Source organism: Gorilla gorilla, chromosome 3 (genome assembly GCF_029281585.2).
Source record: "Gorilla gorilla gorilla isolate KB3781 chromosome 3, NHGRI_mGorGor1-v2.1_pri, whole genome shotgun sequence".
Lineage (NCBI taxonomy): Eukaryota > Metazoa > Chordata > Mammalia > Primates > Hominidae > Gorilla > Gorilla gorilla.
Window position 1 is genome coordinate 47,315,760 of NC_073227.2, and position 26,746 is coordinate 47,342,505.

General features: G+C 40.3%; 1 protein-coding gene across 4 annotated transcripts in view; it reads right to left on the reverse strand.

The window, feature by feature from the left end:
* Window positions 1–1,014: 1,014 nt before the first annotated feature.
* Window positions 1,015–26,746, reverse strand: part of RFC1 (replication factor C subunit 1) — a 77,501-nt gene continuing 51,769 nt past the window's right edge. For 2 of the 4 annotated variants that reach the window (XM_004038561.4, XM_019025466.4), the window contains 15 exons: window positions 24,842–25,021; window positions 23,533–23,637; window positions 20,717–21,113; window positions 18,686–18,798; window positions 16,915–17,029; window positions 15,158–15,249; window positions 14,835–14,972; window positions 14,598–14,693; window positions 14,376–14,474; window positions 12,359–12,513; window positions 12,120–12,237; window positions 9,181–9,326; window positions 5,198–5,411; window positions 3,403–3,594; window positions 1,015–2,403 (listed from right to left, as the gene is read on the reverse strand). In XM_004038561.4, coding sequence (XP_004038609.1) covers window positions 2,320–2,403; window positions 3,403–3,594; window positions 5,198–5,411; window positions 9,181–9,326; window positions 12,120–12,237; window positions 12,359–12,513; window positions 14,376–14,474; window positions 14,598–14,693; window positions 14,835–14,972; window positions 15,158–15,249; window positions 16,915–17,029; window positions 18,686–18,798; window positions 20,717–21,113; window positions 23,533–23,637; window positions 24,842–25,021 — 2,244 coding nt within the window. In that variant the 3' untranslated portion in view covers window positions 1,015–2,319. The remainder of the gene's footprint in view (window positions 2,404–3,402; window positions 3,595–5,197; window positions 5,412–9,180; window positions 9,327–12,119; window positions 12,238–12,358; window positions 12,514–14,375; window positions 14,475–14,597; window positions 14,694–14,834; window positions 14,973–15,157; window positions 15,250–16,914; window positions 17,030–18,685; window positions 18,799–20,716; window positions 21,114–23,532; window positions 23,638–24,841; window positions 25,022–26,746) is intronic. The other 2 variants (XM_019025465.4, XM_031010231.3) reach the window with 1 other exon arrangement.

Genomic DNA, 26,746 nt, shown 5'->3' on the forward strand with positions numbered 1-26,746 from the left:
GCATCCAAGTATCCCAACCGCATGATGCCTCCAGCTTCAGGACCTGTCCTTCCCTCCCAATGGCCGGCCAGAGAACAGGCCAGAGGCCTTGGCCTTACTACGTGGTACAAAGGTATTATCATAAAACCTACCCACAGTCCCCTGCTTCCTCTAATATGCCTGGAGGTATACTGTAAGGCTGTAGGAATAAGAACCACAGGCACCTGGGACTGTGAGAGTGGGCAAATAATTCTCTTAGGAGTTACAGGCCTTAGACTTTTCACCATGAGCATACTCATACTGGAGCTTGTTTAGGAAGCTACTCATCCTAGTACAAATAATCTACCCCATCAGTAACTTTAAGAGATCAAATCATGGTGGTGCTACACAACTGCCAACATTTAACAAGATGAAGGCTAAAGCTGAATGGTGTGTAAGTAACAAAATGGCCGTGTCTCAATGGATCTCGAAAAGAGCAAGTATACAGTTTTATGCTGTAAAGATGGCATGTGCCATCAAGTGGCTCCAAAAGGCCACATCATCGGTGGCTCCAATGAAGACTCAACCCCAATACAGACCATTCAGATTCCCATCCAAACTGCTGCAGAACCACCAACTGCCTCCTACCATGAATCTCACTCATTCACCTCATGGTCAAGAGGGCTTCAAAGAGGAATCAAACAGACCTATGCCATCCTCATAAAGGGCATATTTACAATTTCTAATTCTAAAAGAAATGCTATTAATTTTACACACATATTATCCCAATCTTGGGTTTAAAACATTTAAAATTACAAACAAAATCATAATGAACAAGTGAAGGACACTATGACGCATCCTGGCTGCATGGAGGTTCAAGTCCCTCTCCTGGGGGCTGCAGAAGACATAGGGAGACGTGACTTGCATATCCAAAAGGCATAGAAATGGAAGAACAAGAATAGGAAAGCCAGCCTCACCCTACTGGTGAGAAAACCTTTCCTGAAGCATAAGAGTTTCAAGATGGACTTTACAAAGACAGGGTCGTGACTCAGCAGGCAAGGGCTTAGGCAATGTTTTATTTCCATAATGAATTAATCTCCATAAAAGACATTTTTCACACTGGTAAATACAGTTTAAATGTCTCAAGAACTTTGTCTCATCACCCAAACAAGACTACCAGTTCCTTAAAGCAGGGAATACGATCCTTATTTTACATTCATTTTAGTATATACCTCACAGAGGTAGCACAGACCTCTGAGCATTTACCAACAAGATTAAAAAATAGCTAGACATCTAAATTCCAGGCTAGGTCCATAGCCTCATGGCCACTCAACACATACAGTTATAGGAATAACCTAAACTTCCAACAGGGTTTGTGGAAGCCATCACAGGACAGGACGAGATCTCTCAGGGGCAAAGTGAACAAAAGCCAGTGTTCATTTTGTCCCCCACCGTAGTGAACTTAAGAGCCTGACCCAGCCTGGTTCCTACTGGTTTGAACCTGATGGGTTGAGACTCCAGAAGGATAAGAATGTCTGAGAATCTTCTGCAGCCCCCCACGCTGCAAAGCCCCATAACAGACCACTGCATGAAATCCTATTCACAGCAGAGACGTGGTCAACACACACAGAGGGAGTGAGGCTGGGAATCCGAGTTCTGACTCCTCGGCTGCCAATGTTATGTTTCACACAACAGGTTAGTAAGGAATACAGTGAGCTTTTTTAATCCAATCATTTGCAAATTAATAAGGAAGTAATATACCAACATAATATTTTGCTGTACAAGATGACAATCTTAAAAAGAATTTGTACACATATCATGTGGAACATTTTTATTCCTAATTTATACTTTGAAAGATATCTGACAATGTACAAAGAATACCCAGTTCTAGGTGGTGACTGTTTTGTATAATCATTTATTTACAAAATTTCACCACATAATAGGAACTGCCTTTAAAAAAAATCAGCATTGGTCCTATAAAGGCCATTAGGATAAATTCTTAAGCCTACAAAAGACGCCTTAGTACTACTGCTCCCAGGCTCATTATTGTTAACTAAAATCTGACTCCAAAGCCCAGGTGTAGTTTCTAGTTCCAATTCTACAGTCATTCAGAAGCACGTCTAACTAGATTGACAGAGGACAGTGGAGGACCCAAGCAGTCCTATCAACCTCTATAAGAGGTGTACATAAGCCTACTGCTCATACCCTTCTAGCCATACCACCCTTTATTTATAATGGGACACTAGGTCATCCCATTATGCTAAAACATGGTTGCTCTGGGAAAAAACAAGGCTTTCTCTAGACCAGCTGGACTGGTCAGGAGGGAGAGTAAAAAGTGGCTGTCGCTAGTGAAAAATGGTTTCATTTCTTCGAACTTTTTCCTTTTCCTTTTCTGGGCTCCTTATCTTTTTCTGGTTTTGAAGGCTTTGAAGATTTTGTCTTTTTCTGTTAGGGGGAAGATAACAAAATAGTTAATAGCTGTGTTTATGAGTAAATGAAATAAGTTCATCTCTATAACAAATCTAATCTTTACCTGCAACTTAATTAAAAAAGAAGAGAGGCTGCAAACATCGAGATCTTGAACTACTGTGACCCATGAAGCGCTTACAGCAACAACTGCGCCACTTACAGCCTTTAAAAGCTGGCAGTAAAAACTTTTAGTTTAGAATTTAGAACTAGGATCCGTTCCCCATGTAAGGCAGTTTCTTGGATTTAGAACAGAGGTATACTTAGGAAAGACAAAATAAGCAAGAGATAATTGACAAATAGGGTAATGTTTAGATGAAGAATTTCCTCTTCTTTCAGTTTCAGATTAGAGGTGTAAACAGTCATTTTGTGAAAGCAGAAGAGAGGGAGGGAGACCACCTGTTAGGGTCGACATGAGAGCCACAGTGAAGAAGGCCACTATTCCTACTCCTGCATACAGAAAACAGAAATGAAGGGCAAGAAGCACCCACACCCAGCAAAGGACAGAGAAGGATCGGATGAGGTTCCTTGGCTCAGCCAGCTGTACACAGCAGGCTGATACCACAATTGGTTTTCATCTTTCCCATCAAAAGACAAGAATGTTTTGCTCTAAGAAACTTCTACAAAGCAGTTTAGTGGCTATAGCAAAACATAAGCAACAGAAGAAACTGTTTTGTTACAAACATTTTTCTTGAAAGCATACACCAATGGCTAGATAAATAAAAATGGTACTTTTTCTAACAGAACATATGGCCGTCAATATCATGGCCTGTTTTCTTGCTGTTTGGCTCTTCGACTACCATAAGAAACTTTATAAAAATGAAATCTCTACCTTCTCCACCCTCAACCATGATGAACAAAAAAACTTAAGAAGTATTTTCAAGTTATTCTGCTATGTGCTGAAAAGGCCCTATTATTCACCAGGCAAGGAAAGATCATCTATTTTGAGGTTCTCCTGTCTGTGGCTTAAAATACTACCTTGATCATGGCATCAGTTTCTATAGCATCTTGGTCTTTCTCATCAGATTGAGAGTCATCTTCATTTAATTCTTCGTTGTATTCCGAATCCAGGGATGGGCTTGTGCTGTGTCTAGATGCCTTTATAGCTTGAAGTGAGTATGGAGTAAGGTGGGCTTCCTTATTGTAAGCTCTTGTGAAGGCTGCTTTCACCTATATGAAAGGAGTAGATGGAGTTTTTAAAAATCTAAGTCCCAAACAATTCTTTTAAACTCTGTAAGCCTAAAGAGACCCTGGGAGCCCCTTGCAACTGTTTGCAAAGTATTTATGTATATACATGTAAATCTAAGTACGTGCATTTTTCTATGGATAAGTTCCATATTTTTCATAACATTCTTAATAGAGCCCATGACAAAAAGATTGAAGGCAGGGCACAGTGGCTCATGCTTCTCCATGAGAATCTTGAACCCAGGAGGTGGAGGTTGCAGTGAGCTGAGATCGCGCCACTGCACTCCAGGCTGGATAACAGAGTGAGATTCTGTCTAAAAAAAAAAAAAAACATATATATATATGTATTTGGGAACTTTAGGCAAACAAACAAACAAAAGGTCACTTCAAGTCATCATGTTTACCTATTCAGCATTCTCCACATTTCTACAAAGTAGTAAGCAAAGTTAATCAGTGAATCAGTAAATCAAAAACGGGCTCGGCTGGGTGTGGTGGCTCATGCCTGTAATCCCAGCACTTTGGGAGGCCAAAGCAGGCAGTTCACATGAGGCCAGGAGTTTGAGACCAGCCTGGCCAACATGGGGAAACCCCATCTCTACTAAAAATACAAAACTTAGCCAGGCGTGATGGAGCGCACCTGTAATCCCAGCTACTTGGGAGGCTGAGGCATGAGAATGACTTGAACCCGGGAGGCAGAGGTTGCAGTGAGCCGAGATCGCACCACTGCCCTTCAGCCTGGGCAACAGAGCTAGACTGTCTCAAAAAAAAAAAAAAAAAAGGTTGGGGGAGCTCATCACAAGATATAAGTTGGCCTTTAATTTCCGCAAAACACGAGATACCTTTTCCATAATAATAGTAGTTACTTCAAAATACTAAGTAACTTGAAAGTCTTACCTTCAAGCTTCTAAACATAATTCCTGAATTAGTCCATGAATTCTAACAATGGATGTCTGCTGTGAGAATTTACTGATAACCATAAAGTCGGGTCAAAATTCTGGGGAGGGCAAACTACAGAGAATATGTCTTCTAAAACGCATTCATTACATAGGTGCAAGAGTTGGGTATTGGATGTTACATATTCATGATGTATCACTTTAGTTTTTTGGTCTCATTATAAGAAAAGTGGGGATACATTATTACAGAGAAGATTATCCAACTGGAATAAATACTGAATCCACAGATTAGGTAGACTAAGAAAAAGAAAATTTGTACAAATCCTCAGCCAATAAACACATTTTATTTTTACAACCCATTACCACCAGAGCTCACAGCTCAACTTTTAATTCCCTAGACTCATCCTCTCATCCTTTATAAAGAATATATTTATATTTGCTCCTCAAATTTCACTTCTTGCTTTTCCACTGAGCATAAAGCAAAGATAAAAATACAAATTGTAAAGTCAAGCCCAGAAGTCTACTCTTAATACTGCATTCAAATAGTATCTTTGGAAAATATAGGCCATAAGAAGCAACAAGCATTTGAGGGGAAAAAGAAGTAAATCTTAAAGCATCTAAAACACCTCTGAAGTATTGTCAGTACAAACCTGGTATTAGAAAGTGACGGAGAACCAGTGAGTGACATGATTTACCTTGGGATCCAGCTTTGAAAAGGGACTAGGTTTGCCACCCCAGCTGCTGATTTCCATGATATTCTCAAAGTCTTCTTTCATCAAATAATATGTGTCCATAAGTGCAACAACATCCTGTACTCCGTCTACTCCTTGTGAGGTCAAGGGCTGTACAAGTGCATCCCTTAGAAGCGACAGATAATCCATGTTTACAGTCCTTTTGCTGGAGTAAGTTCTGAAACCACAACAAAAGAGACATAGTCAACAGCAAAGTATCAACTCAAGTCATACTGTGCATAACAGCACTGAGTTAATCAGGCAGAGTTCAATCCAATTTCAATAATGCTGAATGGAATGCCTACTATTTGACAGCCAGCTGGTGTAGTTTAGAAAGCCCAGCACCACAGCATGAGGGTAATGGGTACACATCACTGTGCCCAAAGGAAATTTTCTACTTACCTACATCAGTGACTGAAAAACATACATGGATTCTACTTCCACCCTACTCTTAAGGCCCAGGCAACAGAATGTTTCTTTGTGTTCATAAATATGACTCGTTCCAAGTTCCAAAATATTAAAAGCATCAGTATAAGGCAATGAAATTCCCTATCTCAAGTGTGTGAATGTGTATAACACCTTTTGGTCCCTGATTATAACACACAAAATCATATATGAATGCTTCCCTCACATTTCCTAATACTGTTACTCTGAAATCGTCAGTTCTAGAGCCGGCTTTTCCCCAAATCTAAGAAAATTACAGAGTGTTCCCACAAAATCAAAAAGTGATCCACAGTTGCCAGAGGAAGGTTTAGGGAAATAGTCTCTGGTCTGCTGAGAACTCGAATGTTATCATAAAATGACTCTTTCTTTCTCTCTTAAATGTTGTCACTTCTTAAAGACAGAAAGCCACTGAACAAAACAATATTTCAAATGCCACCATCCTAAATCTTTCCAAGCCAGCTGCCTCTATCTTCAAACCAGGCATTTATATGTATACATTATTTATTTATTTATTTATTTATTTATTTATTTATTTATTTAAAGACGAAGCCTCACTCTTGTTGCCCAGGCTGGTGTGCAGTGGCGCAATCTTGGCTCACTGCAACCTCCACCTCCCGGGTTCAGGAGGTTCTCCTGCCTTAGCCTCCTGAGTAGCTGGGATTACAGGCACCCGCCACCACACCCGGCTATTTTTTTTTTTTGTATTTTTAGTAGAGACAGGGTTTCACCATCTTGCCCAGGCTGGTCTCAAACTCCTAACAGGTGATCCACCCGCCTTGGCCTCCCAAAGTGCTGGGATTACAGACGTGAGCCACCGCACCCAGCCTGTATACGTAAAACTTCAAAAGTTGTTGTTATCAGAACCAGCATCAGAAGCAAAAAGAAATGATTCTTTACAAATTGTCTATGGGTCCTGCTCCTGCCTTCAAGGAATTGAATGTGTGAACTATAAGAAGCCACAGCTTTCCTCCTGATCAGAAATCTAGACTCACCCTCGCAACTATTACCTAGACAAAGAGTTTTTAAAACTCTCCTATTTTAATTTCATCCATTTCCTCTAGATTGTCTTCCATAATTAAGCACGCTAGTACTTAAAGGAAGTAGTGTGAGTCCCTAAGCCACAGTACCCCCAGAAATCATGAAACTATTTCCAAAACTGTTCTACAATGTTTTACAGTATCATCATCTTCTAACAGACTCATAGAAAAGTCAAAGATGCCATTTAGTGTACCTAAACCAAGGGTTCTTAACCTCAGGAATCTGTAATTCCCCTAAAAGTGTTTTCTTTGTGGATCTGTGCATTGTCAGGGGAATAAAAATCAAAGCATTCAGATTCTCAAAAGCATCTATGACTCCCAAAAAGGTTACAAACCAATAAGATCACTCTTCCATTTTTTAAAGAAGAGAAACGGACCTACAAAAAGTTCAGTGACTTGATCAGCGTTAAAAAGTAGGGAGGTCTTAATTTACTTTAAAAATTATGAATTCACTATAAATGTCTTTGCTGATAATAATGGCCTAAATATGACCCAACTACTAGATGAGGAAGCCTCAGTTCCCACCCCCAAAAATGTTTGGTCTAATGAGGGAAGAGGACAGTGAAGAATAGCCATAAAACAACCCGGAAGTCCAGGGCTCAAAATCTACATGGAGTCAAGCGGGAGCATCTTAGAGGGCTACCCTAGGGCAGAGCGACCCATGACCTTTAAAAACGCCAGGTAAGGAGCAGGAAAACAGCAAGAGGCAGCCGCAGCCTTGCCAATGAGAAGAGCCATGGGGAAAGCAGACTTTCCAGCTTCTGGAGGCCACCTGCACGTCTTGGCTGATGGTCCCTGTCTCTCTTCTCGAGGCCTGGCGTAGCATCCTCAGACCTTTCTGACTCTGACACTACTGACTCCCTTTATGAAGACCCTTGTGATAACTGCACAGATAATCCAGGAAAATCTTCCCAGCTCAAGATCGGGACTGAGGGTTGATGCCTTCTAAGATCTTGATAAATTTGTGTTGTTTTAAGCCATTATGTGTGTTGTAATTTCTTACAACAGCAACAGAAAACTAATACATGGGTAGCACAAAAGACTCATGCCATAGGTTAGAAAGAGAACAAGATAATAAAGTAGAATTTTACAGGAACAGAAAAAAGGAACTAGCTCAGGTCAGCTCTAACCAAAACTTAAAAGTGGAATGGGGGATCAAATATTAATATTCCTTCCAGGGACCAGATGGCAAATTAAGATCACTCAAGTAGTTCATGGTTAAAAATGAATCCAGGGGCCGGGCGTGTGGCTCACGCCTGTAATCCCAGCACTTTCAGAGGCCAAGGAGGGTGGATCACCTGAGGTCAGGAGTTCGAGACCAGCCTGACCAATATGGTGAAACCCTGTCTCTACTAAAAAATACAAAAATTAGCCAGGTGTGGTGGCATGCACCTTAGTCCCAACTACTCAAGAGGCTGAGGCAGAAGAATTGCTTGAACCTCAGAGGTGGAGCTTGCAGTGAGCCAAGATCACACCACTGCACTCCAGCCTGGGCGACGCAGTGACACTCTGTCTCAATTAAAAAAAAAAAAGAAAAGAAAAGAAAAAAAAGAAAAATGAATCCATAGGCCAGGCATGGCAGCTCACGCCTGTAATCTCAACACTTTGGGAGGCCAAGGCAGGCAGATTACTTGAGGTCAGGAGTTTGAGACCAGCTTGGGCAACACGATGAAACCCCATATCTACCAAAAAATACAAAAATTAGCCGGACATGGTGGCGTGCGCCTATAATTCCAGCTACTCAGGAGGCTGAGGTGGGAGAATCACTTAAACCCGGAGGTGGAGGATGCAGTGAGCAGAGATCGCATCACTGCATTCCAGCCTGGGTGACAGAGTGTGACCTTGTCTTAAAAAAGAATAAAAAGAAGAATCCATAAAGTGTACTTAATATTTATGCATATGCACATTTTCCAAGTTTCTAAAGCTCAACAAAATTGTACCAAATGCAAGTATTTTTGAACTTCCTTAAACTTTTCCAAGCACATTCATTTTCAATGATCTGAGCAGCCTCCTCCTGTTACATGCTAAACTGTTATTTCCTATCCCAAATGACTAGGTCAGTTTACTACTAGAGTAAATTGGTAAAAAATAGTTCATTTCTTTAAACAGTTCAATTATTTTCCTATTAATTATTCTGAAGCTGCGAAGCTATTCCCACTAATAGGCATAATAACAATAACAGTAACAGTGCCACCTCAGACTTATGCAGTCTTTAAAATTTTAAATTATGACATCTACCATTTTATTGTCCAAAGTATCCTTTTAAGTGGCAAAACAAGTGTTATACTGATTACAGATGATAAAACTCAGGCCCATAAAATATAAGGAACTTATCCAGGATCATTCATCTAGTTACCACTAAAATAAAAACTAAAACACAAATCTTTTGACTCACATGATCATTACTGGATAAAGGCCAAATACACCAAATTGATAAAATACCCGAAACAGAGTAATCCCACCTACCTGAGACTCATATGCAAGGCCAGGTCCTGAACAATACGATCATGTTTGCCTGTAGACGAGTGCTTCCCCAGCCAGCTTGGGAAGGTGGGAAACTGGGTCATGTACCCCCTCATCAACTCTCCAGGAAGAACACTGGCATAAATGGCCTGAAAAAAAATCAATTGCAGTCCAGAATTTATGTTCCATACAAAGTTACTTCCTTATTAGTCATTGGCTTCCAAACAGTCTACAGAAGATAAAGCAACACTGTACCAAATACCTACCTACAGGGCAGTCAGACCCTTTCTCTAACTCTGATCTGTTGGTACAGGAAACTTCTCCCAGAGAAAACAACAGATTGCGGTACACACCTTGATCCAACATGTTATGGCCCTCAGGGAGATCATGTCGCCAACTCAGCCTCCTCAAGCAACTAATCTCAACATACCGGTTACCTCACCGATGCCAACGTCACAGCAAATAATTACTTAAGAGGGATATGATGGTCTTTAACATAAATGACTGACAACATAGGTAGATTAAAGCATAGAAAGACTAATGATTACAGTCAATTAAACTGGCACTTGAGAAAAGTTTTTTAAAAATGTAACCTTAGATGTCTTCTATGTCCAGGGTTTTCACTTTCTTAAAGGCTGGAATTATAGTCTACATAAATTTTGTATACTGCTTTACTCTAGTAATTCCCTCACAAGCACTTTTTCATATTAGATAATCTTTGCAAATAGTTTTAAAGGCTATAAATACTTCTTCAAGAGGATTCATCATAATTATTCTCCTACTGCTAGACATGGAGATTTTCTCCAACTTTTTGTTATCAGAACACTTTAGGAAGTATTTTTGTACATTAAGCTTTTCCTGTGTTAAAACATTATGCCTTTAAGCTACAATTATTAAGTAAACAAAACAAAACACATAAAATGTAAAAGAAAAGATTCTGGGCCAGGTGCAGTGGCTCATGCCAGTAACCCCAGCACTTTGGGAGATGGGCAGACAGCTTGCACCCAGGAGTTCAAGACCAGCCTGGCCAACATGGCGAAACCCCGTCTCTACAAAGAATACAAAAATTAGCTAGCATGATGGCGCACACCTATGGTCCCAGCTACTTGCAGGGCTGAGGCGGGAGGATCACTTGAGCCCAGGAGGGCAAGGCTGCAGTGAGCCATTATCACACCATTGCATTCCAGCCTGCCTGACAGAGTGAGACCTTGTCTCAAAAAAAAAAAAAAAAAAAAATTCTGTATCTCCAGAATGAAATTTTGTTTCTTGTTTTCAAGCAATGTGTGAGTAGAATCAAGAGAAGCATTAGGCCTTCTGGAAGCGTCTTACTTATTTTATTACTCAGGCCAATAATCCTGTATAACTATACAAAAGTCAAAAAGAACGAATAACTCTCTTAATTACAAATGTCTATCAAATTCTGTTTCGAGTTAAAGATCTCAACCTAAATACAGTACCCAATATAAAACTGCCTTTTTAGCAAGGAAGAAAATCCGAATGAATGCATCAGAGACATGGCTGCTGGCCTGCCCTAGCTGCACTGCTTCTAGAAGCCGCTACTCAGTGACCACCTGGGAGAGCCAAGAATGACCAAAAATAAAAAAACAAGGATTCTTAAGGTAAAACACAGCAAATGAAACTTTTGATTCACATCTTACAACCAAAATCTAACATTCCTATTTCTATGTGTCCATTTACATTAAAAAATTTTTGAAATATAGAAAAATAAGGCCAGATTGGGCCAGGCGCAGTGGCTCATGCCTGTAATCCCAGCACTTTGGAAGGCCAAGGCGGGCGGATCACGAGGTCAGGAGATTGAGACCATCCTGGCCAACACTGTTGGGAACAGGCCCCCCAAAATCTGGCCATAAACTGGCCCCAAAACTGGCCATAAACAAAATATCTGCAGCACTGTGACATGTTCATGATGGCCATAACGCCCACACTGGAAGGTTGTGGGTTTACGGGAATGAGGGCAAGGAACACCTGGCCCGCTCAGGGCAGAAAACCGATTAAAGGCATTCTTAAGCCACAAACAATAGCATGAGTGATCTGTGCCTTAAGAACATGCTCCTGCTGCAGTTAACTAGCCCAACCTATTCCTTTAATTCGGCCCATCCCTTCATTTCCCATAAGGGATACTTTCAGTTAATTTAGTATCTATAGAAACAATGCTAATGACTGGCTTGCTGTTAAGAAATACACGGGTAAATCTCTGTTCGAGGCTCTCAGCTCTGAAGGCTGTGAGACCCCTGATTTCCCACTTCACACCTCTGTATTTCCGTGTGTGTGTCTTTAATTCCTCTAGTGCCGCTGGGTTAGGGTCTCCCCGACTGAGCTGGTCTCGGCAAACACAGTGAAACCCTGTCGCTACTAAAAATACAAAAAATTAGCTGGGCGTGGTGACGGGCGCCTGTAGTCCCAGCTACCCAGGAATCTGAGGCAGGAGAATGGCATGAAGCCAGGAGGCGGAGCTTGCAGTGAGCCAAGATCACGCCACTGCACTCCAGCCTGGGCAACACAGCAATACTGTCTCAAAAAAAAAAAAAAAGAAAGAAAGAAAAAAGAAAAATAAGGCCAGATTAGGAAACAGACAATAGTTACCACAGAGTATTATAATCTGTAACAGACTATATTTTTGCCACAAGAGCCATAACATTTATCTGGTATTTAAAATAACTACAGGATTAGCTGGGTATGGTGGCAGGCACCTGTAGTCCCAGCTGCCCAGGAGGCTGAGGCAGGAGAATCTCTTGAACCCGGGAGGCAGAGGCTCCAGTGAGCCGAGATCATACCACTGCACTCCAGCCCGGGCAACAGAGCGAGACTTGATCTCAAAAATAAAGTAAACAAAATAAAATAAAATAAGTACAGCAGCTAAAAGCTATTTAGTTCTCTTAGTAAAAGCAGGGCCTGCATGTTAAGGAGAGCCCTCTGCTCACCTGCGCAGGCAGAAGACTCCAGTTTTGCTTACTCCGGATCTGGCTGTCCACTAAGTCACCATCGCATATGCTGTCTGCTGCTCTGCTTAAAAGCATCAGGTGCTTTTTCATGTCACCCCTGCAGGAAAGAACCAGTCTGGATTATCCCACTCTCCACACCCCAGGTCCCTTCTTCATGGGTATTTAGCCTTTGCAGTGCTGGATACTAAGCACACCTCTCACCAGCTCTGGACACTCACCCTGCTGCTACAGGCTTCACGTGTATGTAATTTTCCTGGACGAAGAGGGGTGCTATTGAATAATCATGAAAAAAGAGATCTGACTTGTCTACAAGTGACATGTGAGCAGTCTCCTCTCCAGCTGCAAACACTTTCCGGGCAACATCAAATGGGCCCTGAAAAAAGAGAGGGACACACCTATTAGAATTGCCAAAATTCAAAACAGTAACATCACCAAATGCTAACGAGGATATGGAACAAGAGGAATTCCATTCATTGCTGGTGGGAATGCAAAACTGTACCGTTTGGTAGTTTCTTACAAAATTAAACATACTCTTACCACACGATCCAGCAACCACGCTTCTTGGTATTCACCCAAATGAAACTATGTTCACACAAAAATCTGCACAGGATGTTTATAAGCAGTTTTATTTATAATTACCAAAAGTTGTAAGCAACCAAGATGTCCTTTTAGTAGGTAAATAATTTAACTGTGGTACATTCACACAATGTAATATTATTCAACAACAAAAAGAAGTGAGCTATCAAGCCATGAAAAGACATGGGGGGGGCAGGGCATGGTGGCTCACCCCTGTAATCCGAGCACTTTGGGAGGCTGAGGTGGGCGGATCACTTGAGGTCAGGAGTTCGAGACCAGCCTGGCCAACATAGTAAAACCTCATCTCTAATAAAAATAAAAAATTGGCCAGGTGTGGTGGCAGGTGCCTGTAACCCGAGCTACTCAGAAGCCTGAGGCAAGAGAATCACATGAACCCGGGAGGCAGAGGCTACAGTGAGCCAAGATCATGCCACTGTACTCCAGCCTGGGTGACAAAGCAAGACTCCGAAGAAAAAAAAACCAAAAAAAAAAAAAAAAAAAAAACAAAAAAGTTATGGAAGAACCTTATATGCCATTACTACGTGAAAGAAGCCAATTGGAAAAGTCCACATACTACATGATTCCAACTATACCACATTCTAGTAAAGGCAAAACTATGGACACAGTAAAAGGATCAGTGGCTGCCAGGGGTTGTAGGGAGAAAAGAGGAAAGGAAGAATGAACCGGTAGAGCACAGAGGATTTTCAGGACAGTGAAACTATTCTGTATGATACTACAATGGTGAATACATGTCATTTGTCAAAACCATACAACGTACAACACCAAGAGGGAATGCTAATGTAAACTACGGACTCTGGGTGATAATGAGGTATCACTGTAGGTTCATCGATTGTAACAGATATACCACTGTGGTGGGGGATGCTGGCAGTGGGAGAGGCTGTGCGTGTGAGGGGGACATGAAGTATGTGAGAACTCTCTGTACCTTCCACTCAATTTTTAATCCATAGGCCAGGCATGGATCACCATGTTGGCCAGGCTGGTCTCAAACTCCTGAGCCTAAACTGCTCTAAAAAATAAAGCGTATAGGCCAGACGTGGTGGCTCACACCTGTAATCCCAGCACCTTGGGGGCCACAGCAGGAGGATCACTTGAGGCCAGGAATTCAAGACCAGTCGGGGAAACATAGCGAGACCCTGTCTCTACCAAAAATTTTGAAAATTTAAATAAATAAGAAAGTGTATTAACTTTTTTAGAACCTGCTTAATCATTGCTCTAACTATAAATTCTGATTAGCAACTAGGTAAAATACAACACAGAGGAAACTGATACATACCTCTAGTTTCAGACAGGTCATTAAACTAAACCATTTGACATGGATTATTCTGAACAGTGCAAAACCATTCCAAACACGAAAGCCAAACATAAGGAACTCTGGAAAAGCCATTTTATAATTGTTGAAGCATAAGTATAATTTAAAATTTATCCCTTTCTCAAAATTTATAATTGACATTGACAATCTTTGAGAAAAAATTCATTTGAATTAGAAACACTTTCAGCAGCTGTCTATACTTCCTACTATATATCCCTGGATTCCACAGGCATACCAAGGAACTATAATAACTACTTCTATCAAGCTACCTACAGAACAAGAAGTGTTTTGGCTTAGGAAAGTAACTAAGACATGGACATTTATTTTACCATTTTGATATCCTTTTTGGCTCTGTGAGAATCAGCTTTGGCCTGGTCATAGGTTAATGCTTTACTTCGTGCACACCACATACTCAGATTATGTAAAACCTAAAAGAATCACAAATAAGACAACGTCAAGATAGGAAAATCCTGTTGCTCCCCATCCCTACAAGGTGGAAAGCATTAGTTAAAAATAATCAACAACTGTTACATGATATATATTTAATTTACCTGTCTGATATCTTGATTGGCTCCCAAAATTATTTCATTCATAGCTGGAGGGGGAATCTTTAAACCTTCTTTAAATGCAATAGACATCATAGCACCCTGAAATTGACAAGGCAGGAGTCCTCAATGATTTTTAACTCATATAATCAGGTATTTTAAAAATATTTATCAGGTACTTTAAAAAATTGACCCTTAAATAAATAGGCTAGTGTGATGGAAAAAAAATTTCAATCATCATACCTTAATCTGTTCAACCCGAGGTCTTTGAAAACGAAGATCAAAACAATAATGAACCAGAGAGCGAATCTTGGGATGATTTCTATCATTGCACATACAAATAATGGGAATTTTAGTATGTTTTATCAGGCCAATTAATTCCTGAAAGGCAAGTTTGCAACACAAAAATAATTATTTTAAAAATGACAAATACCACACAAGGTATTTTAGGTTCTAAAAATCTCCTCAGCAACATGCCTTAACTGCCCTAAGTATGAGAGAATGACAATGTTTTAACAATCTAAATTATCAACAGTGAAACTGCAAAAATACAGCACTTGAATTACCTGAATTCCTCCCCTATCCTCATTGCCTGCCATGCCATCTACTTCATCCATGATGAGAGCATGTTTCGTGCTTACTGAAGAGGCTGCTCCATCTGACCCAGGTTGAGGAGCAATGGGATGAGACAAAAACAAAATAACAATTGCTCAAAAACTGCTGCTCTGTAGAAAATTATGTAACAGATATTAAACTTCAAAAGCTACAAGAATATGCAGCACTGGACTACAGAGTGTTGTTAAAGAAAAAAAAAAAAAGAATATGCAGAGAAGAGAAACTCTCCCTGCCACCCATTCCCCTGCAGACCCCAATTCCCTTCCCAGAGGCAAACAACAGTCTCTTATATGTCCTTTAAGAGATATTCTACACATATGTGCATAAAAATATACAACTGAGTTTTGAATTTTTTTTTTTTTTTGAGACAGAGTTTCACTCGTTGCCCAAGCTGGAGTGCAATGGCACGATATTGGCTCACTGCAACCTCTGCCTCCCGGGTTCAAGCGATTCTTTTGCCTCAGCCTCCCGAGTAGCTGAGATCACAGGCGCACGCCACCACACCCGGCTAATTTTTGTATTTTTAGTAGAGACGGTGTTTCACCATGTTGACCAGGCTGGTCTCAAACTCCTGACCTCAGGTGATCCGTCCGCCTCGGCCTCCCAAAGTGCTGGGATTACAGGCGTGAGCCAACATGCCCAGCCAGTTTTGTCATTTTATGTATTTTGGTGATTCATTCTTTATCTTACAGATACAGAACACTTCATTTTTTAAGGAAATTTAATACTCCATTCTACACTTGTATCACTTTACTTAATCACCATTAATGAAATATACAGGATGCTTCCAAGCTTTTTTCTATTGTCATACTAAATGACTATCCTTATCTATATGGCATATATATGCCACTTTGCACATATAAAAGTAAAATAATAGCTAAATTCCAGCAATTGGAATTTCTGGGCTAGACGGTATGTGTAATTTGAGAAATACTGCTGGACTCTCTCCAGAGTTGTACCAATCTACCCTCCCACCAGCCATGTCTAAGAGTGACACTTCCTGAGCAAATTATTTTGAACAATGTGAAGGCACCAAGAATTCAGATGACAAAACAACACACCATAGACTCTAAATAGGCACTGTGCGGTCCTTAACTTGAGCATCTTATTTTCCATGAACTCTGGCCATAGAGGACCACTAGCTACAACCTGAAACACAGTGGGCATTTGCACACTGTCTTCTCTTTTACTACCTTTGCCTGAAATGACCTCTTCCACCTCCAAATGGTTTTCTTTCTCATTCTTTGAGGTCTTTCAAAACAATTATCACCCCTTTAACTCAATGCCCCAAGCATAATTACTTCTTCATCTGCTGGCCTTATTACCTCACTCTGTATTACATACCTTATTACATACATGCAGAGTGAGGTTAATAAGGTAATGAGGTAATAAGTCACACTGCATTACACATGGTTTTTTATTTTCTTTCTCTCTTTACAGGATTCACCTGTGAATCCTCTAAAATCATATGAAAAACGCATAAATATGTGCATGTACACATTTTTATCACATTCTTAGAAACCTCTAAGACCTATGAAAGGGTAAGTACTGCCCCATAAGAGTGATGTCAGACGGCTTTATTCTCTTGTTAGCCCCAGAATTTAGTAGGGTGCTTGGCACACAACCTGTGTTCAATACTGGTTACTGAACGTTGAAATGAACATATTTTTCTTATATAACAACAACAGGAGGTCAAAAAGCCACATACTTGAATAAAAGCCTTTGATGCTGGTATTGTTCAGTGACTCAGCAACAATCGCCTTCAAACTGCTCTTACTCCGGGTGTCACTTGCATTCAGTTCCACATAGCTGTATCCCAACTCCTAATCAAAATATTGGAAACCACTGAAGGCACAATACAAATTAACTCCACCACCCCCGCCAAGAAAGGCCAGTTAAGAAAGAAAGAAGGTACAAAATTAATATAAAAACCCATAGGTAAAAGTATAAAGTACGATACTAACAGACAATGAGATTAACTATAGTATGCCTTACAATATTAGAAATTTTTAGAATATCATATACATACATATAACATACACATATAAACACAAATAAGTTTGGTCTTAAAACTTCAGCTGACAAATCACTAAACTGGAAGAGTATATTCAAACAAGCAATTTTACTAAATTTACTTCTTAAAGTCCTAAAAAAAGGATTAAACATAATCATCCCAACAATTCACTATCAGACACAGAATTAATCTATTATAAGATACCAGCCAGGTGCGTTGACTCACACCTGTAATCCCAGCGCTTTCGGGAGGCCAAAGCGGATGGATTAATTGAGGTCAGGAGTTTGAAACCAGCCTGGCCAACATGGTGAAACCCCATCTCGACTAAAAATACAAAAAATTAGCTGGGCGTGGTGGCGTGTTCCTGTAGTCTCAGCTACTCTGGAGGGTGAGGCATGAGAATCACTTGAACCTGGGAGGCAGAAGTTGCAGTGAACCGAGACCGGGCCATTACACTCCAGCCTGGGCGGCAGAGTAAAACTGTGTCTCAAAACAAAAAAACAAGATAAGATATCAAAAAGTAATCCTCTCTAAGATAATTTATAAAGTTAAATCATTCTTTGTCACGATACTATCCCAATAAACAATTTTCCTCTGAAATCAGGAAAATTCAAAGTATTCTGATTCATTTCCCAAAACTGATTACCTTATGCCTTAATTCGTAAAAAATATAATGATAAAGAGAGAAAAAGAGTTGTGTTCACAACTGTAGGGACTAGGAAAAAAATGTTGTTTCACTTTTTCATTAATGTTTATAAACACAGTGGAAACAGATAAAATTTTATTTAAATTTTATGCAGATGCATACAACAAAGAAACAAAAGAAACCACAAGCTTATGCAGCAGAGGACTGAGAAATCCAGCAATAAATTTCTAATCTCTTATTTCATCACTCTGATACTAACACGTGAACTCTGATCTGCTCTAGTGCCTAAGCAAGTCAAGTTCTCCCATTGTCTACAGGGATTCAGTAGCAATAGAGACAACAGGAACGAAGGCAGGATCACACAGTGCTGAAGAGCAGAACCCTGAGTCGCGCTACGGGGTGAAAACTGGGCCTCCACCCTCCTCCCTAAGCCTATTTCATTTGACACATGTGGATGATGACAGTACAGATAATTATTCAGTACACAGAATTATTCAAAGGCATTAAGATATTTGCATCTTTCAGAGTCTAGAATACATGTTTTTGTTATCTATAATACACCCACGTGCTTAGTACACTGCCTCGCTCGTTGGTAAGTATTGCTTATTACTTTAATTACCAATATTTTAAAAGGATTAAAATTACAAACATCGCCAGAACCAAAACAGGTTCTAAAGGTTTTATTTTAGAAAAATAAACACAGTTTATATATAGACACCACACACACATGCACACGCACAGATGTGGGTACACACTTTTATCTCCTAGCCATGACCACTCGAGGTTATCTGTCCAACCACGCTGCGACAACGCACCCACCTGACACACCAGGGAAGCTGTGGTGGTTTTGCCAACACCAGGAGGGCCTGACAGCAACGCTGCTTTAAAACTAGAGCCATCATCTTTGCCGGAAAATTTACCAAACTTTGCTGCTAGGAAAAAAGAAGATCCAGAGTGTTAACCTATATCACCTAACAGAAATTCAGGCACGGCAGAAATAGTTATGCCTAAACTTTGCATAGACAGCTGTCCTCCAGTTTAGTTCTAAATTTGCAGACTATTTTCTACAAAGCATAAACAAGTTTCCAGAGCATTCAGTGAAATTCTACTTCCTACCTCACCCCCACCCAAAATAAAAAACTAAAACCAACTCACTTTAAAACTCTTGATTTGAAATAATAATTGTATGAGTTTCCTTTCCTGTGAACGCACAGGCCATGGAGCACGCTGCCGGGGCTCGATCCCAACTCCATCCATCCTCATGCCACCTCTCACCAGCCGTGGGTACTTTAGAAGTGACTTAGCCCCTCTGTGCCTGCCTCCTCCTTTGTTAGATGAGGAGAACAACAGTAAAGTTGCTGCTAAGGATGTTGTGAGGACGGAATGGCTGAGCACAGAGCCATGCAAGCTTCACTAAATGTTAACAAGCATAGTAGCTACATGGTCACAAGCAGAAAAAATGACTTGAAGATGCTGCGTCTGCAACTATCTTGTGCCCCTCAACACTACAGCACTCTTCCTCCCCTCACCACGTGAGCACCTGGCACATACATCATGCTCAACTCATACTCTATAACTGACAGAGACAATGGTTTTCAACCTACTGCCAGCGGGCATGAAGACAGGGACTAGAGTTCACCCGAAGCTTTAAAACAGTCTTCTCGGCCGGGTGCGGTGGCTCACGCCTGTAATCTCAGCACCGGGGGAGGCCAAGGCGGGTGGAGCAAAAGGTCAGGAGTTCAAGACCAGCCTGGCCAGCATGGTGAAACCCCATCTCTACTAAAAATACAAAAAACTAGCCGGGCATGGTGGTGTGCACCTGTAGTCTCAGCTGCTCAGGAGGCTGAGGCAGAAGAATCACCTGAACTCAGGAAGCAGAGGCTGCAGTGAGCCGAGATCGCACCACTGCACTCCAGCCTGGGCAACAGAGCGAGACTCTGTCTCAAAAAAAAAAAAAAAACAGTCTTCTCCAGGCACATGAAATGCCTGTCTCCTCTTTTAAGGGAGATGTTATGAAGTTTCAGAATGAAAAAAGTGATTTAACTTAAATTTAGTCCTGTATCATTACAATATATTATTTTTATAAATAAACAGGCATCATTGGCAATGATGATCGGCAATCTAGTCATCACTGGTCTATGTTGAAAACACTACTAAAACATTTGTGATCTCAAAGCTCAGTTAAGAAAATACTTTGGACATTAAATACATATTGGAGCTTTTCACTCTCCACAACAAATAATACATCATAAACAAGGACAGAAACTACAGAAGCACAGGCCTATCGGGCCTGCCACAGCAAATCGTGCTTGCTACTGGGAGTTTAGGCTGACTGCCCTGCACGCATGCCTCTGTTATTTATTCACAGCTTTCCTCCTAGTGCCCTTGCCACTCAGGGGTCTTGCTGTCACATGGCTTCAGACCTTGGGACACATACTCTTTCCTACCCAACACTCATCTCTCCCTCCCTTCGCCTAGCTAGCTCCTACTTTGTTTCCAAGTCTTAGCTTAGCCATCCCTTCCTCCGGGATGGGAGCACACACACCCTGGCCCTGACCACACATCTTCATCCTCACAGCACCCTGGACTTACCCCTCTAGCAGTACTTGGCAAATATATTTTAATGGCTGGTTCAGGTATGCCTCCCCCACTGCCTGTGAGCTCCTGAGAGGGACTGTTTTGTTCACAACACCACCAGCAGGGTCTAGTACTGCACCTGGGTTCAGATCAAGCTCTTAATAAATGCTTGCTGACAGAAGAATGAATCGTTAGATTTTCTCATATATGTGCCACTGAGCAATCACATGTTGATATACACACACACAAAAATGAGTGAGGTTGTAAAATCACCGTGTTTTTTATCTTCGGAAGAACTCTTTTGCCAGTTTCGGAGCCAGCGTAGGAGTTTGTTGGCACAGCTCTGGTCACCTTGCTGTCCAATTATGGTCTTGAGCGAGGTTGGCTTATATTTATCCACCCAGAGCAAATTTTCCACTTTGTTTTCACTGCTGTCATCAGCCAAATTCCTAGCCTTGCTGTCACCACTTGTCTCCTCGGCCACCTGCTCCTTGAAATCCAGGCTTTTCCAAAACACATCTGTTTCCTTTTTTATTGTCTTTGCCAAACTGTCCCTTTTGGAAGTCGGCCTGCTCTTTTTAGATTCTGATTCCTTTTTAGATGGACTAATTTTTCTTTTTCCTTGGACATTTTTTTGGGGTGTTCTCTCCAGTTTGGACTCTTTCTTCATCTTAAGAAGCGGAAAAATGAGGAAAAAAGAAACCTGATGAAACATACAGAATTTCTATCCTGCTAAACGTACTACAGAGAGCAATCAGAGATATCCAAGTGGGCTACTCAACCTGGGCTGGTCTTTTCACAACAGACTTTCCTGTTTGTGGAAATCACCACCTTCTAAACTATAAAAATTAACAAACACACCAGAAACCACCAAATGCAATTTCTAAAAGTGAGAACATGTTGATTTTTAAAAGTAATAAGTACTCCAATTTTAGTTTGAAAAAAACAAGGTATAGTGTTGAGATTTTTGTTTCAAAGTTTCCTAATTAAAAGTTAATGCCTCGACAAAAACTTGTACACAAATGTTCATAACCACATTATAGCTAAAAGATGGAAACAATCCAAATGTCCATCAACTGAAAAAGAAACAAAATAGGATGTGTCCACACAATGAAATATTATTTACCCCTAACAAGGAGTGAAGCACTGATACATGCTACAACCCAGGTCAACCTTGAAACCACTATGCTAAGTGAAAGAAGCCAGACACAAAAGGCCATATATTCTAATGTCTCCATACACACGTGAAACATCCAGAATAGGAAAATCCATAGAGACAGAGCAGAGCAGTGAGTGCCACGGGGTGGATAGAATGAGTGGCTGCTGATAGGTACAGGGTTTCTTTTCAGGGTGATGAAAATGTTCTGGAATTACACAGTGCTAATGGTTGTATACTCTTGTTAATATACTAAAAACCACTGATTTGTATACTTTATAAGGGTGGATTTTATAGTATGTAATATCTCAGTTTTTAAAAAAATTAGTGCCTCTTTAGCAGTGGATGCTAAAATTAGTGGATGAATGTTTAAGGACAAACAGGATATAAGCATAAGTACCTCTTTCTCCTGCCAAGATAGTTATCGATTACAAAGGAAAAAATAGTCACTTTACTAGTGAAGAAACCCAGCACTAGTTTCAGTGGGATGCTGAATCATCTTAACCAAATAATCAAGGTTATCCTCACTAATAATAAGACGTTATTGACATCCTGTATCTATGACAGGATGCACTGAGGACACAAGATCACATCCATGGTGTTCTTAGAAAAAAGGCATAACCTCAACCTAATCATGAGAAAACATCACAGATCCAAACTGAGAGACATTCCACAAAACTGACCAGTACTCATTAAAAGTGTCAAGGTTGTAAGAAGACAAGGAAAGACTGAAGAAATGTCATCGACGGGAGAAGACTAAGAAGACACAACTAAATGCAGTGTGGGACCCTGGAACAGAAGAAGAACTACAGGGGAAAATGTAAGGTTCGAAAAATATGTACAGGTTAGTTAACAATATGGCATCAATGTTAATTTCCTGGTTTTTATAACTATGCTATGGTTATGTAATCGAAATCATTCCCTAGATTTCTCTAACCGGAATAACCTGGATGGACCATCTTGCCATTTGGGTGACAGAGCTGGGGACATTAAAATCTTGGAATGCTGGCAATCCTGTGTCCTGTGTGTAAAAAAAGATGGTCTACAGTGGGAATGAATGAGGCTAACTAGTAGAAACAGAGAGACAGAAACTGAAGGGGTCCTCACAGCTTTGTAGTCTGTGGATCCAGTAGTTCCTAGACCAGACCCTCCCTGCCCATAGTTTAGTTATGTGAGCCAACATTTTTCCTTTTGCAAAAGCTAATACAGGCTAGGTGTCTGCACAATTTAAAAAGTCCTAATACAGTTCTAATTGAAAACAAATTTATCATGCTAATACCTATTAAAATATCCTTTAAGGAACTCTTAAACAATAACCTTTGCATAAAGTCAACATGAGAATATGGCCAGGAACAGTGGCTCACACCTATAATCCCAGCACTTTGGGACGCTGAGGTGGGTGAATCACTTGAGGTCAGAAGTTCAAGGCCAGCCTGGCCAAAATGGTGAAACTCCGTCTCTATTAAAAATATAAAAATTAGCAGGCATAGTGTCAGGTATCTGTAGTCCCAGCTACTAAGGAGGCTGAGGCAGGAGAATCGCTTGAACCCAGGAGGCAGAAGTTGCAGTGACCCAAGATCACACCACTGCACTCCGACCTGAGGGACAGAGCTAGACTCTGTCTCAAAAAATTAAAAAACAGTAATAATAATAGTAATATGCAAAATAAGGAAAGTTTGATAAGTAGATATGTTATATGCAATATACTGTCCTTTCTCTACTCATATTCCCTGACAAAGATAAGGAAAAACAACAAAGTAGACATCTTGAAGCTGAGTCTTCCAGCTCAAAAGGAACTAAGGTGGTTCGTTTGTGGTAGACAGGGATGTTAATCTTTCAGCCAACAAGCCTGTATCCACCCAAGACATATGTCTATGAAATTAAAAAGTTAATATACACCAACTTAAATAAATCACATTCATTTTATACGAACCTCAGTTTCAACTGCTATTTCGTACTTGGATTTCTTGCCTGGCATAGTCCGAATCAGATTCAACAGGCCATCTTCATCAATAATTTTTGTCCCCAAGGCTGCGGCCTGTTGATTAAAAATGCAAACCATCAAAACTGCATCCTGCATCCTACCATTCCCTTCTGTTAAAAAAAAAAAAAAATTCTAGGGCCTATTAGTAGGTGAAAAACCACATTCGTAAATTAAGATAACACTGGAATTAAAAAAGAAAAACAAAAAATAGCACATCCATTGAAAAAGTAACATTGAAAAGAAAGAAAATAACAGATACATTCCCTAAGAGCAGCAGGTTGGCATGGGAAGTGGTCCATTTCTACTTTTGTGGACTGCTTTACCTTTCCTCCCCTAGAAAGGGGCAATGGCCACTAGGGCCTAAGACCAGCTCTTCATACCTTCTCCCATATTTAATGCATATGGCAGACATTTCCCCCACCTTCTTCCCTGCTGATGGAACTCCAATGTGTCCTTCTTCAAGTGATGAATGATGACTGGTCCAAGGCAACCAGAAACGTCTTGGTTCTTCCCAACCTCCCATACAGCTCGGAGTGGCCAGGTGACAGCTCTGGCCAATGAGCCTTATGTGAAATTCTATAAGACATGTTTCTGGGAAAACTCTCGTCAGGCCAGTCACAGCTCTTATGACATACTTGCCACTGTTCCCTTTTCCTGCCTTGAATAAGAATTTAAATGCCTAGAGCTGCAGCTACCTTGCAACCACAAGGCAACATGCATGAGGACAAAAGTTAACACAATAAGGACAGATGGAGGAACCACATCGTTGAGATGCCGAACTATCCCAGCAATACCTCCAGAATTCTTGTGATAAAAATTAGCAGCTGTTTAATCCACGGTTAATCAGATATTCTGCTGTTTGGAGCTAAACACAATCCTACCCAACAGGCTGCTGATTCTTTTTCTAAAAACACCAATTTAAAAAAACCTAAGATGGTGTATACAGTGGCATATATAGGAATACTTTGGACTGGAAGAAAAAGAAAACTGCATTTGTTTCTATTTTCAAAAATAAAAAAAGACTTAAACTTAAATACACTAAAAAAAAGTCAAGTAAACAGGAACCATGCCTTCCATTGGAAAACCAAAATCCTGGTGTCAGAGCCAATAACACTTCTGTGGAGAACAAATAATGTAGGCAAGAAATTACTTTTCTATTTCTTTCCTTCATTTAACTCTGAGTAAAGGGCAAATCACATCAAGAGTGTGCCAAGGCAGGCAGGAGGTGTCATGGTGTTGAGAACAAAGCAGTACCCACCTTATCACTCTTGGACTGTCCACTATCACGACCCATCACAAGATAATTTGTTTTCTTGCTGACATTTCCTGTTACTTTTCCCCCATAACGTTCAATTAGAGACTTGGCCTCATCTCGTTCAATAGACTCCAGCACGCCTGTGATTACAAATATAAGGCCTTCCAAGCAATTTTCAGCTCCCTAAAAACCAAAATGTTCAAGCAGAGAGGAAATTACATGGTAGCTTTCCAAAGAAACATTTGGCATCAAAACTGCAGGAAGTTGATTTTTCTCATTTCACATCATAAATAACCTTGGCATGGAAAGTTTGCTGGAAATTTACAGCAAATAAGCACCACCTGAAATTAGATCCTAAGAAATTTTGATATGGCTAACATTTAATAAACTTACAAAACAAGCAGTGAAAAACATACATCCAACACTGTTAGCAAAGCTATTAAAATTACCCATTCATACTATTTTCCATTACGCCCTCTTCATATCTAAACTACTAGTTAACTTGCATAACTGTAAATAAACAACCAAATGCAATCCATCTGTAGAAACTCTTGCTATTCAGGAAACTGCTTGTTCTTAAGAACTTTCCCAGCAAGAATTTAATAGAAGCAGGTATACTCCTATCATTTTGATGTTTCTGTTAATGTTTCGAAACAATGTACCTTAAAATCAGAATCACTTCTTATCATTTTCAAATACTTCTGATGCTTTTCATCACATTAGTGATCAGAAATGAGGTCTAATTCCCCAATCCCTGCCCGCAAGAGCTAAGTAGGATCTTAACTGTAAGTTGAAGGGAGTTTTGCCCGAACTCATGGATTGTACAAGAACAAACTGCTGCTGCGTTGGATGGTCTGCCAATGGATTGTGGTGTGGCATATCTGAAGGCTACTGAATGCAACTTATAATGCTTAATAAAAAATCTTTACTGTTTTATGGGAAAAAAGGGAAAAAAAGGCAACTCTTGCTATTGTTAAAAAGGGAAAGTTTTGATTCTAAAAAGCTAAGCAAGTGTGAGCTCGTGCCTTCCTCTCTGCTCATTACTCTAGGATAGTAAATCTAGCAATCTTCTAGTAACTTAAAGGCAAGATTGTATTATCTCTGGATTGGAAAGATAACTCTCATAATGTATAATATAAGAGATACTTGCCAAAGACAGCTGGATGGAAAAGACATTAAATCTTAATTGGAACTATGTTGAGTTATATATTTTTGCAATGGTTCAATAAAATTATACAACCAAACAAAATGAAAATTATACATGACATTCCAAGTTACTTATTACTCTTTTAATAGAGAATTGAGATTAACAAACTTAAAATGGGCTTGAAAAGCAGCAGCCAACCAAAATTCAAAGACTGCCTCCATGTAAGTTCAATCCTTCACCATTCAGATGAAGAATCTTTCTCAGAAGACAAAAAGAAACAGCTATGAAGGTGCTTGGAAAGAAAAGATTTGACTAACAACATCTCAGGGTCCCTTGAAGCCTTTATGGGTTCTTGGATTGAAATGATCTACTGTAACACTACAAGAACTTAACTACTTCTGAACAAACTCAAAACAACCCTGGAAAAATTGCACATGCAAGCCCCTATATCCCATATCCCAAATATCTATTATCTCCCAAATTATCACCCATTATGGCTCTGATTATCTTTTTACTTATCCAATCTTAGCACTTCTAGCCTCCCTATCAAACTCTTCTATTCTAGAATTTGGCTAAGCTCTTACTCCAGGAGCAGCCAGCCACCCCTAGTATCCTCAACCTCTTCTCCAACATTCCCTCCATAGCCTTGCCTTTACTGAAACCTGTCTGTCCCCTCAGGGCACCACTTTGACTGAAGTCCTCTCAAGCAGAACTTGTTTGGTCTCTCATACCCATGTACAGGAGGCAAGACTGGCATCTTC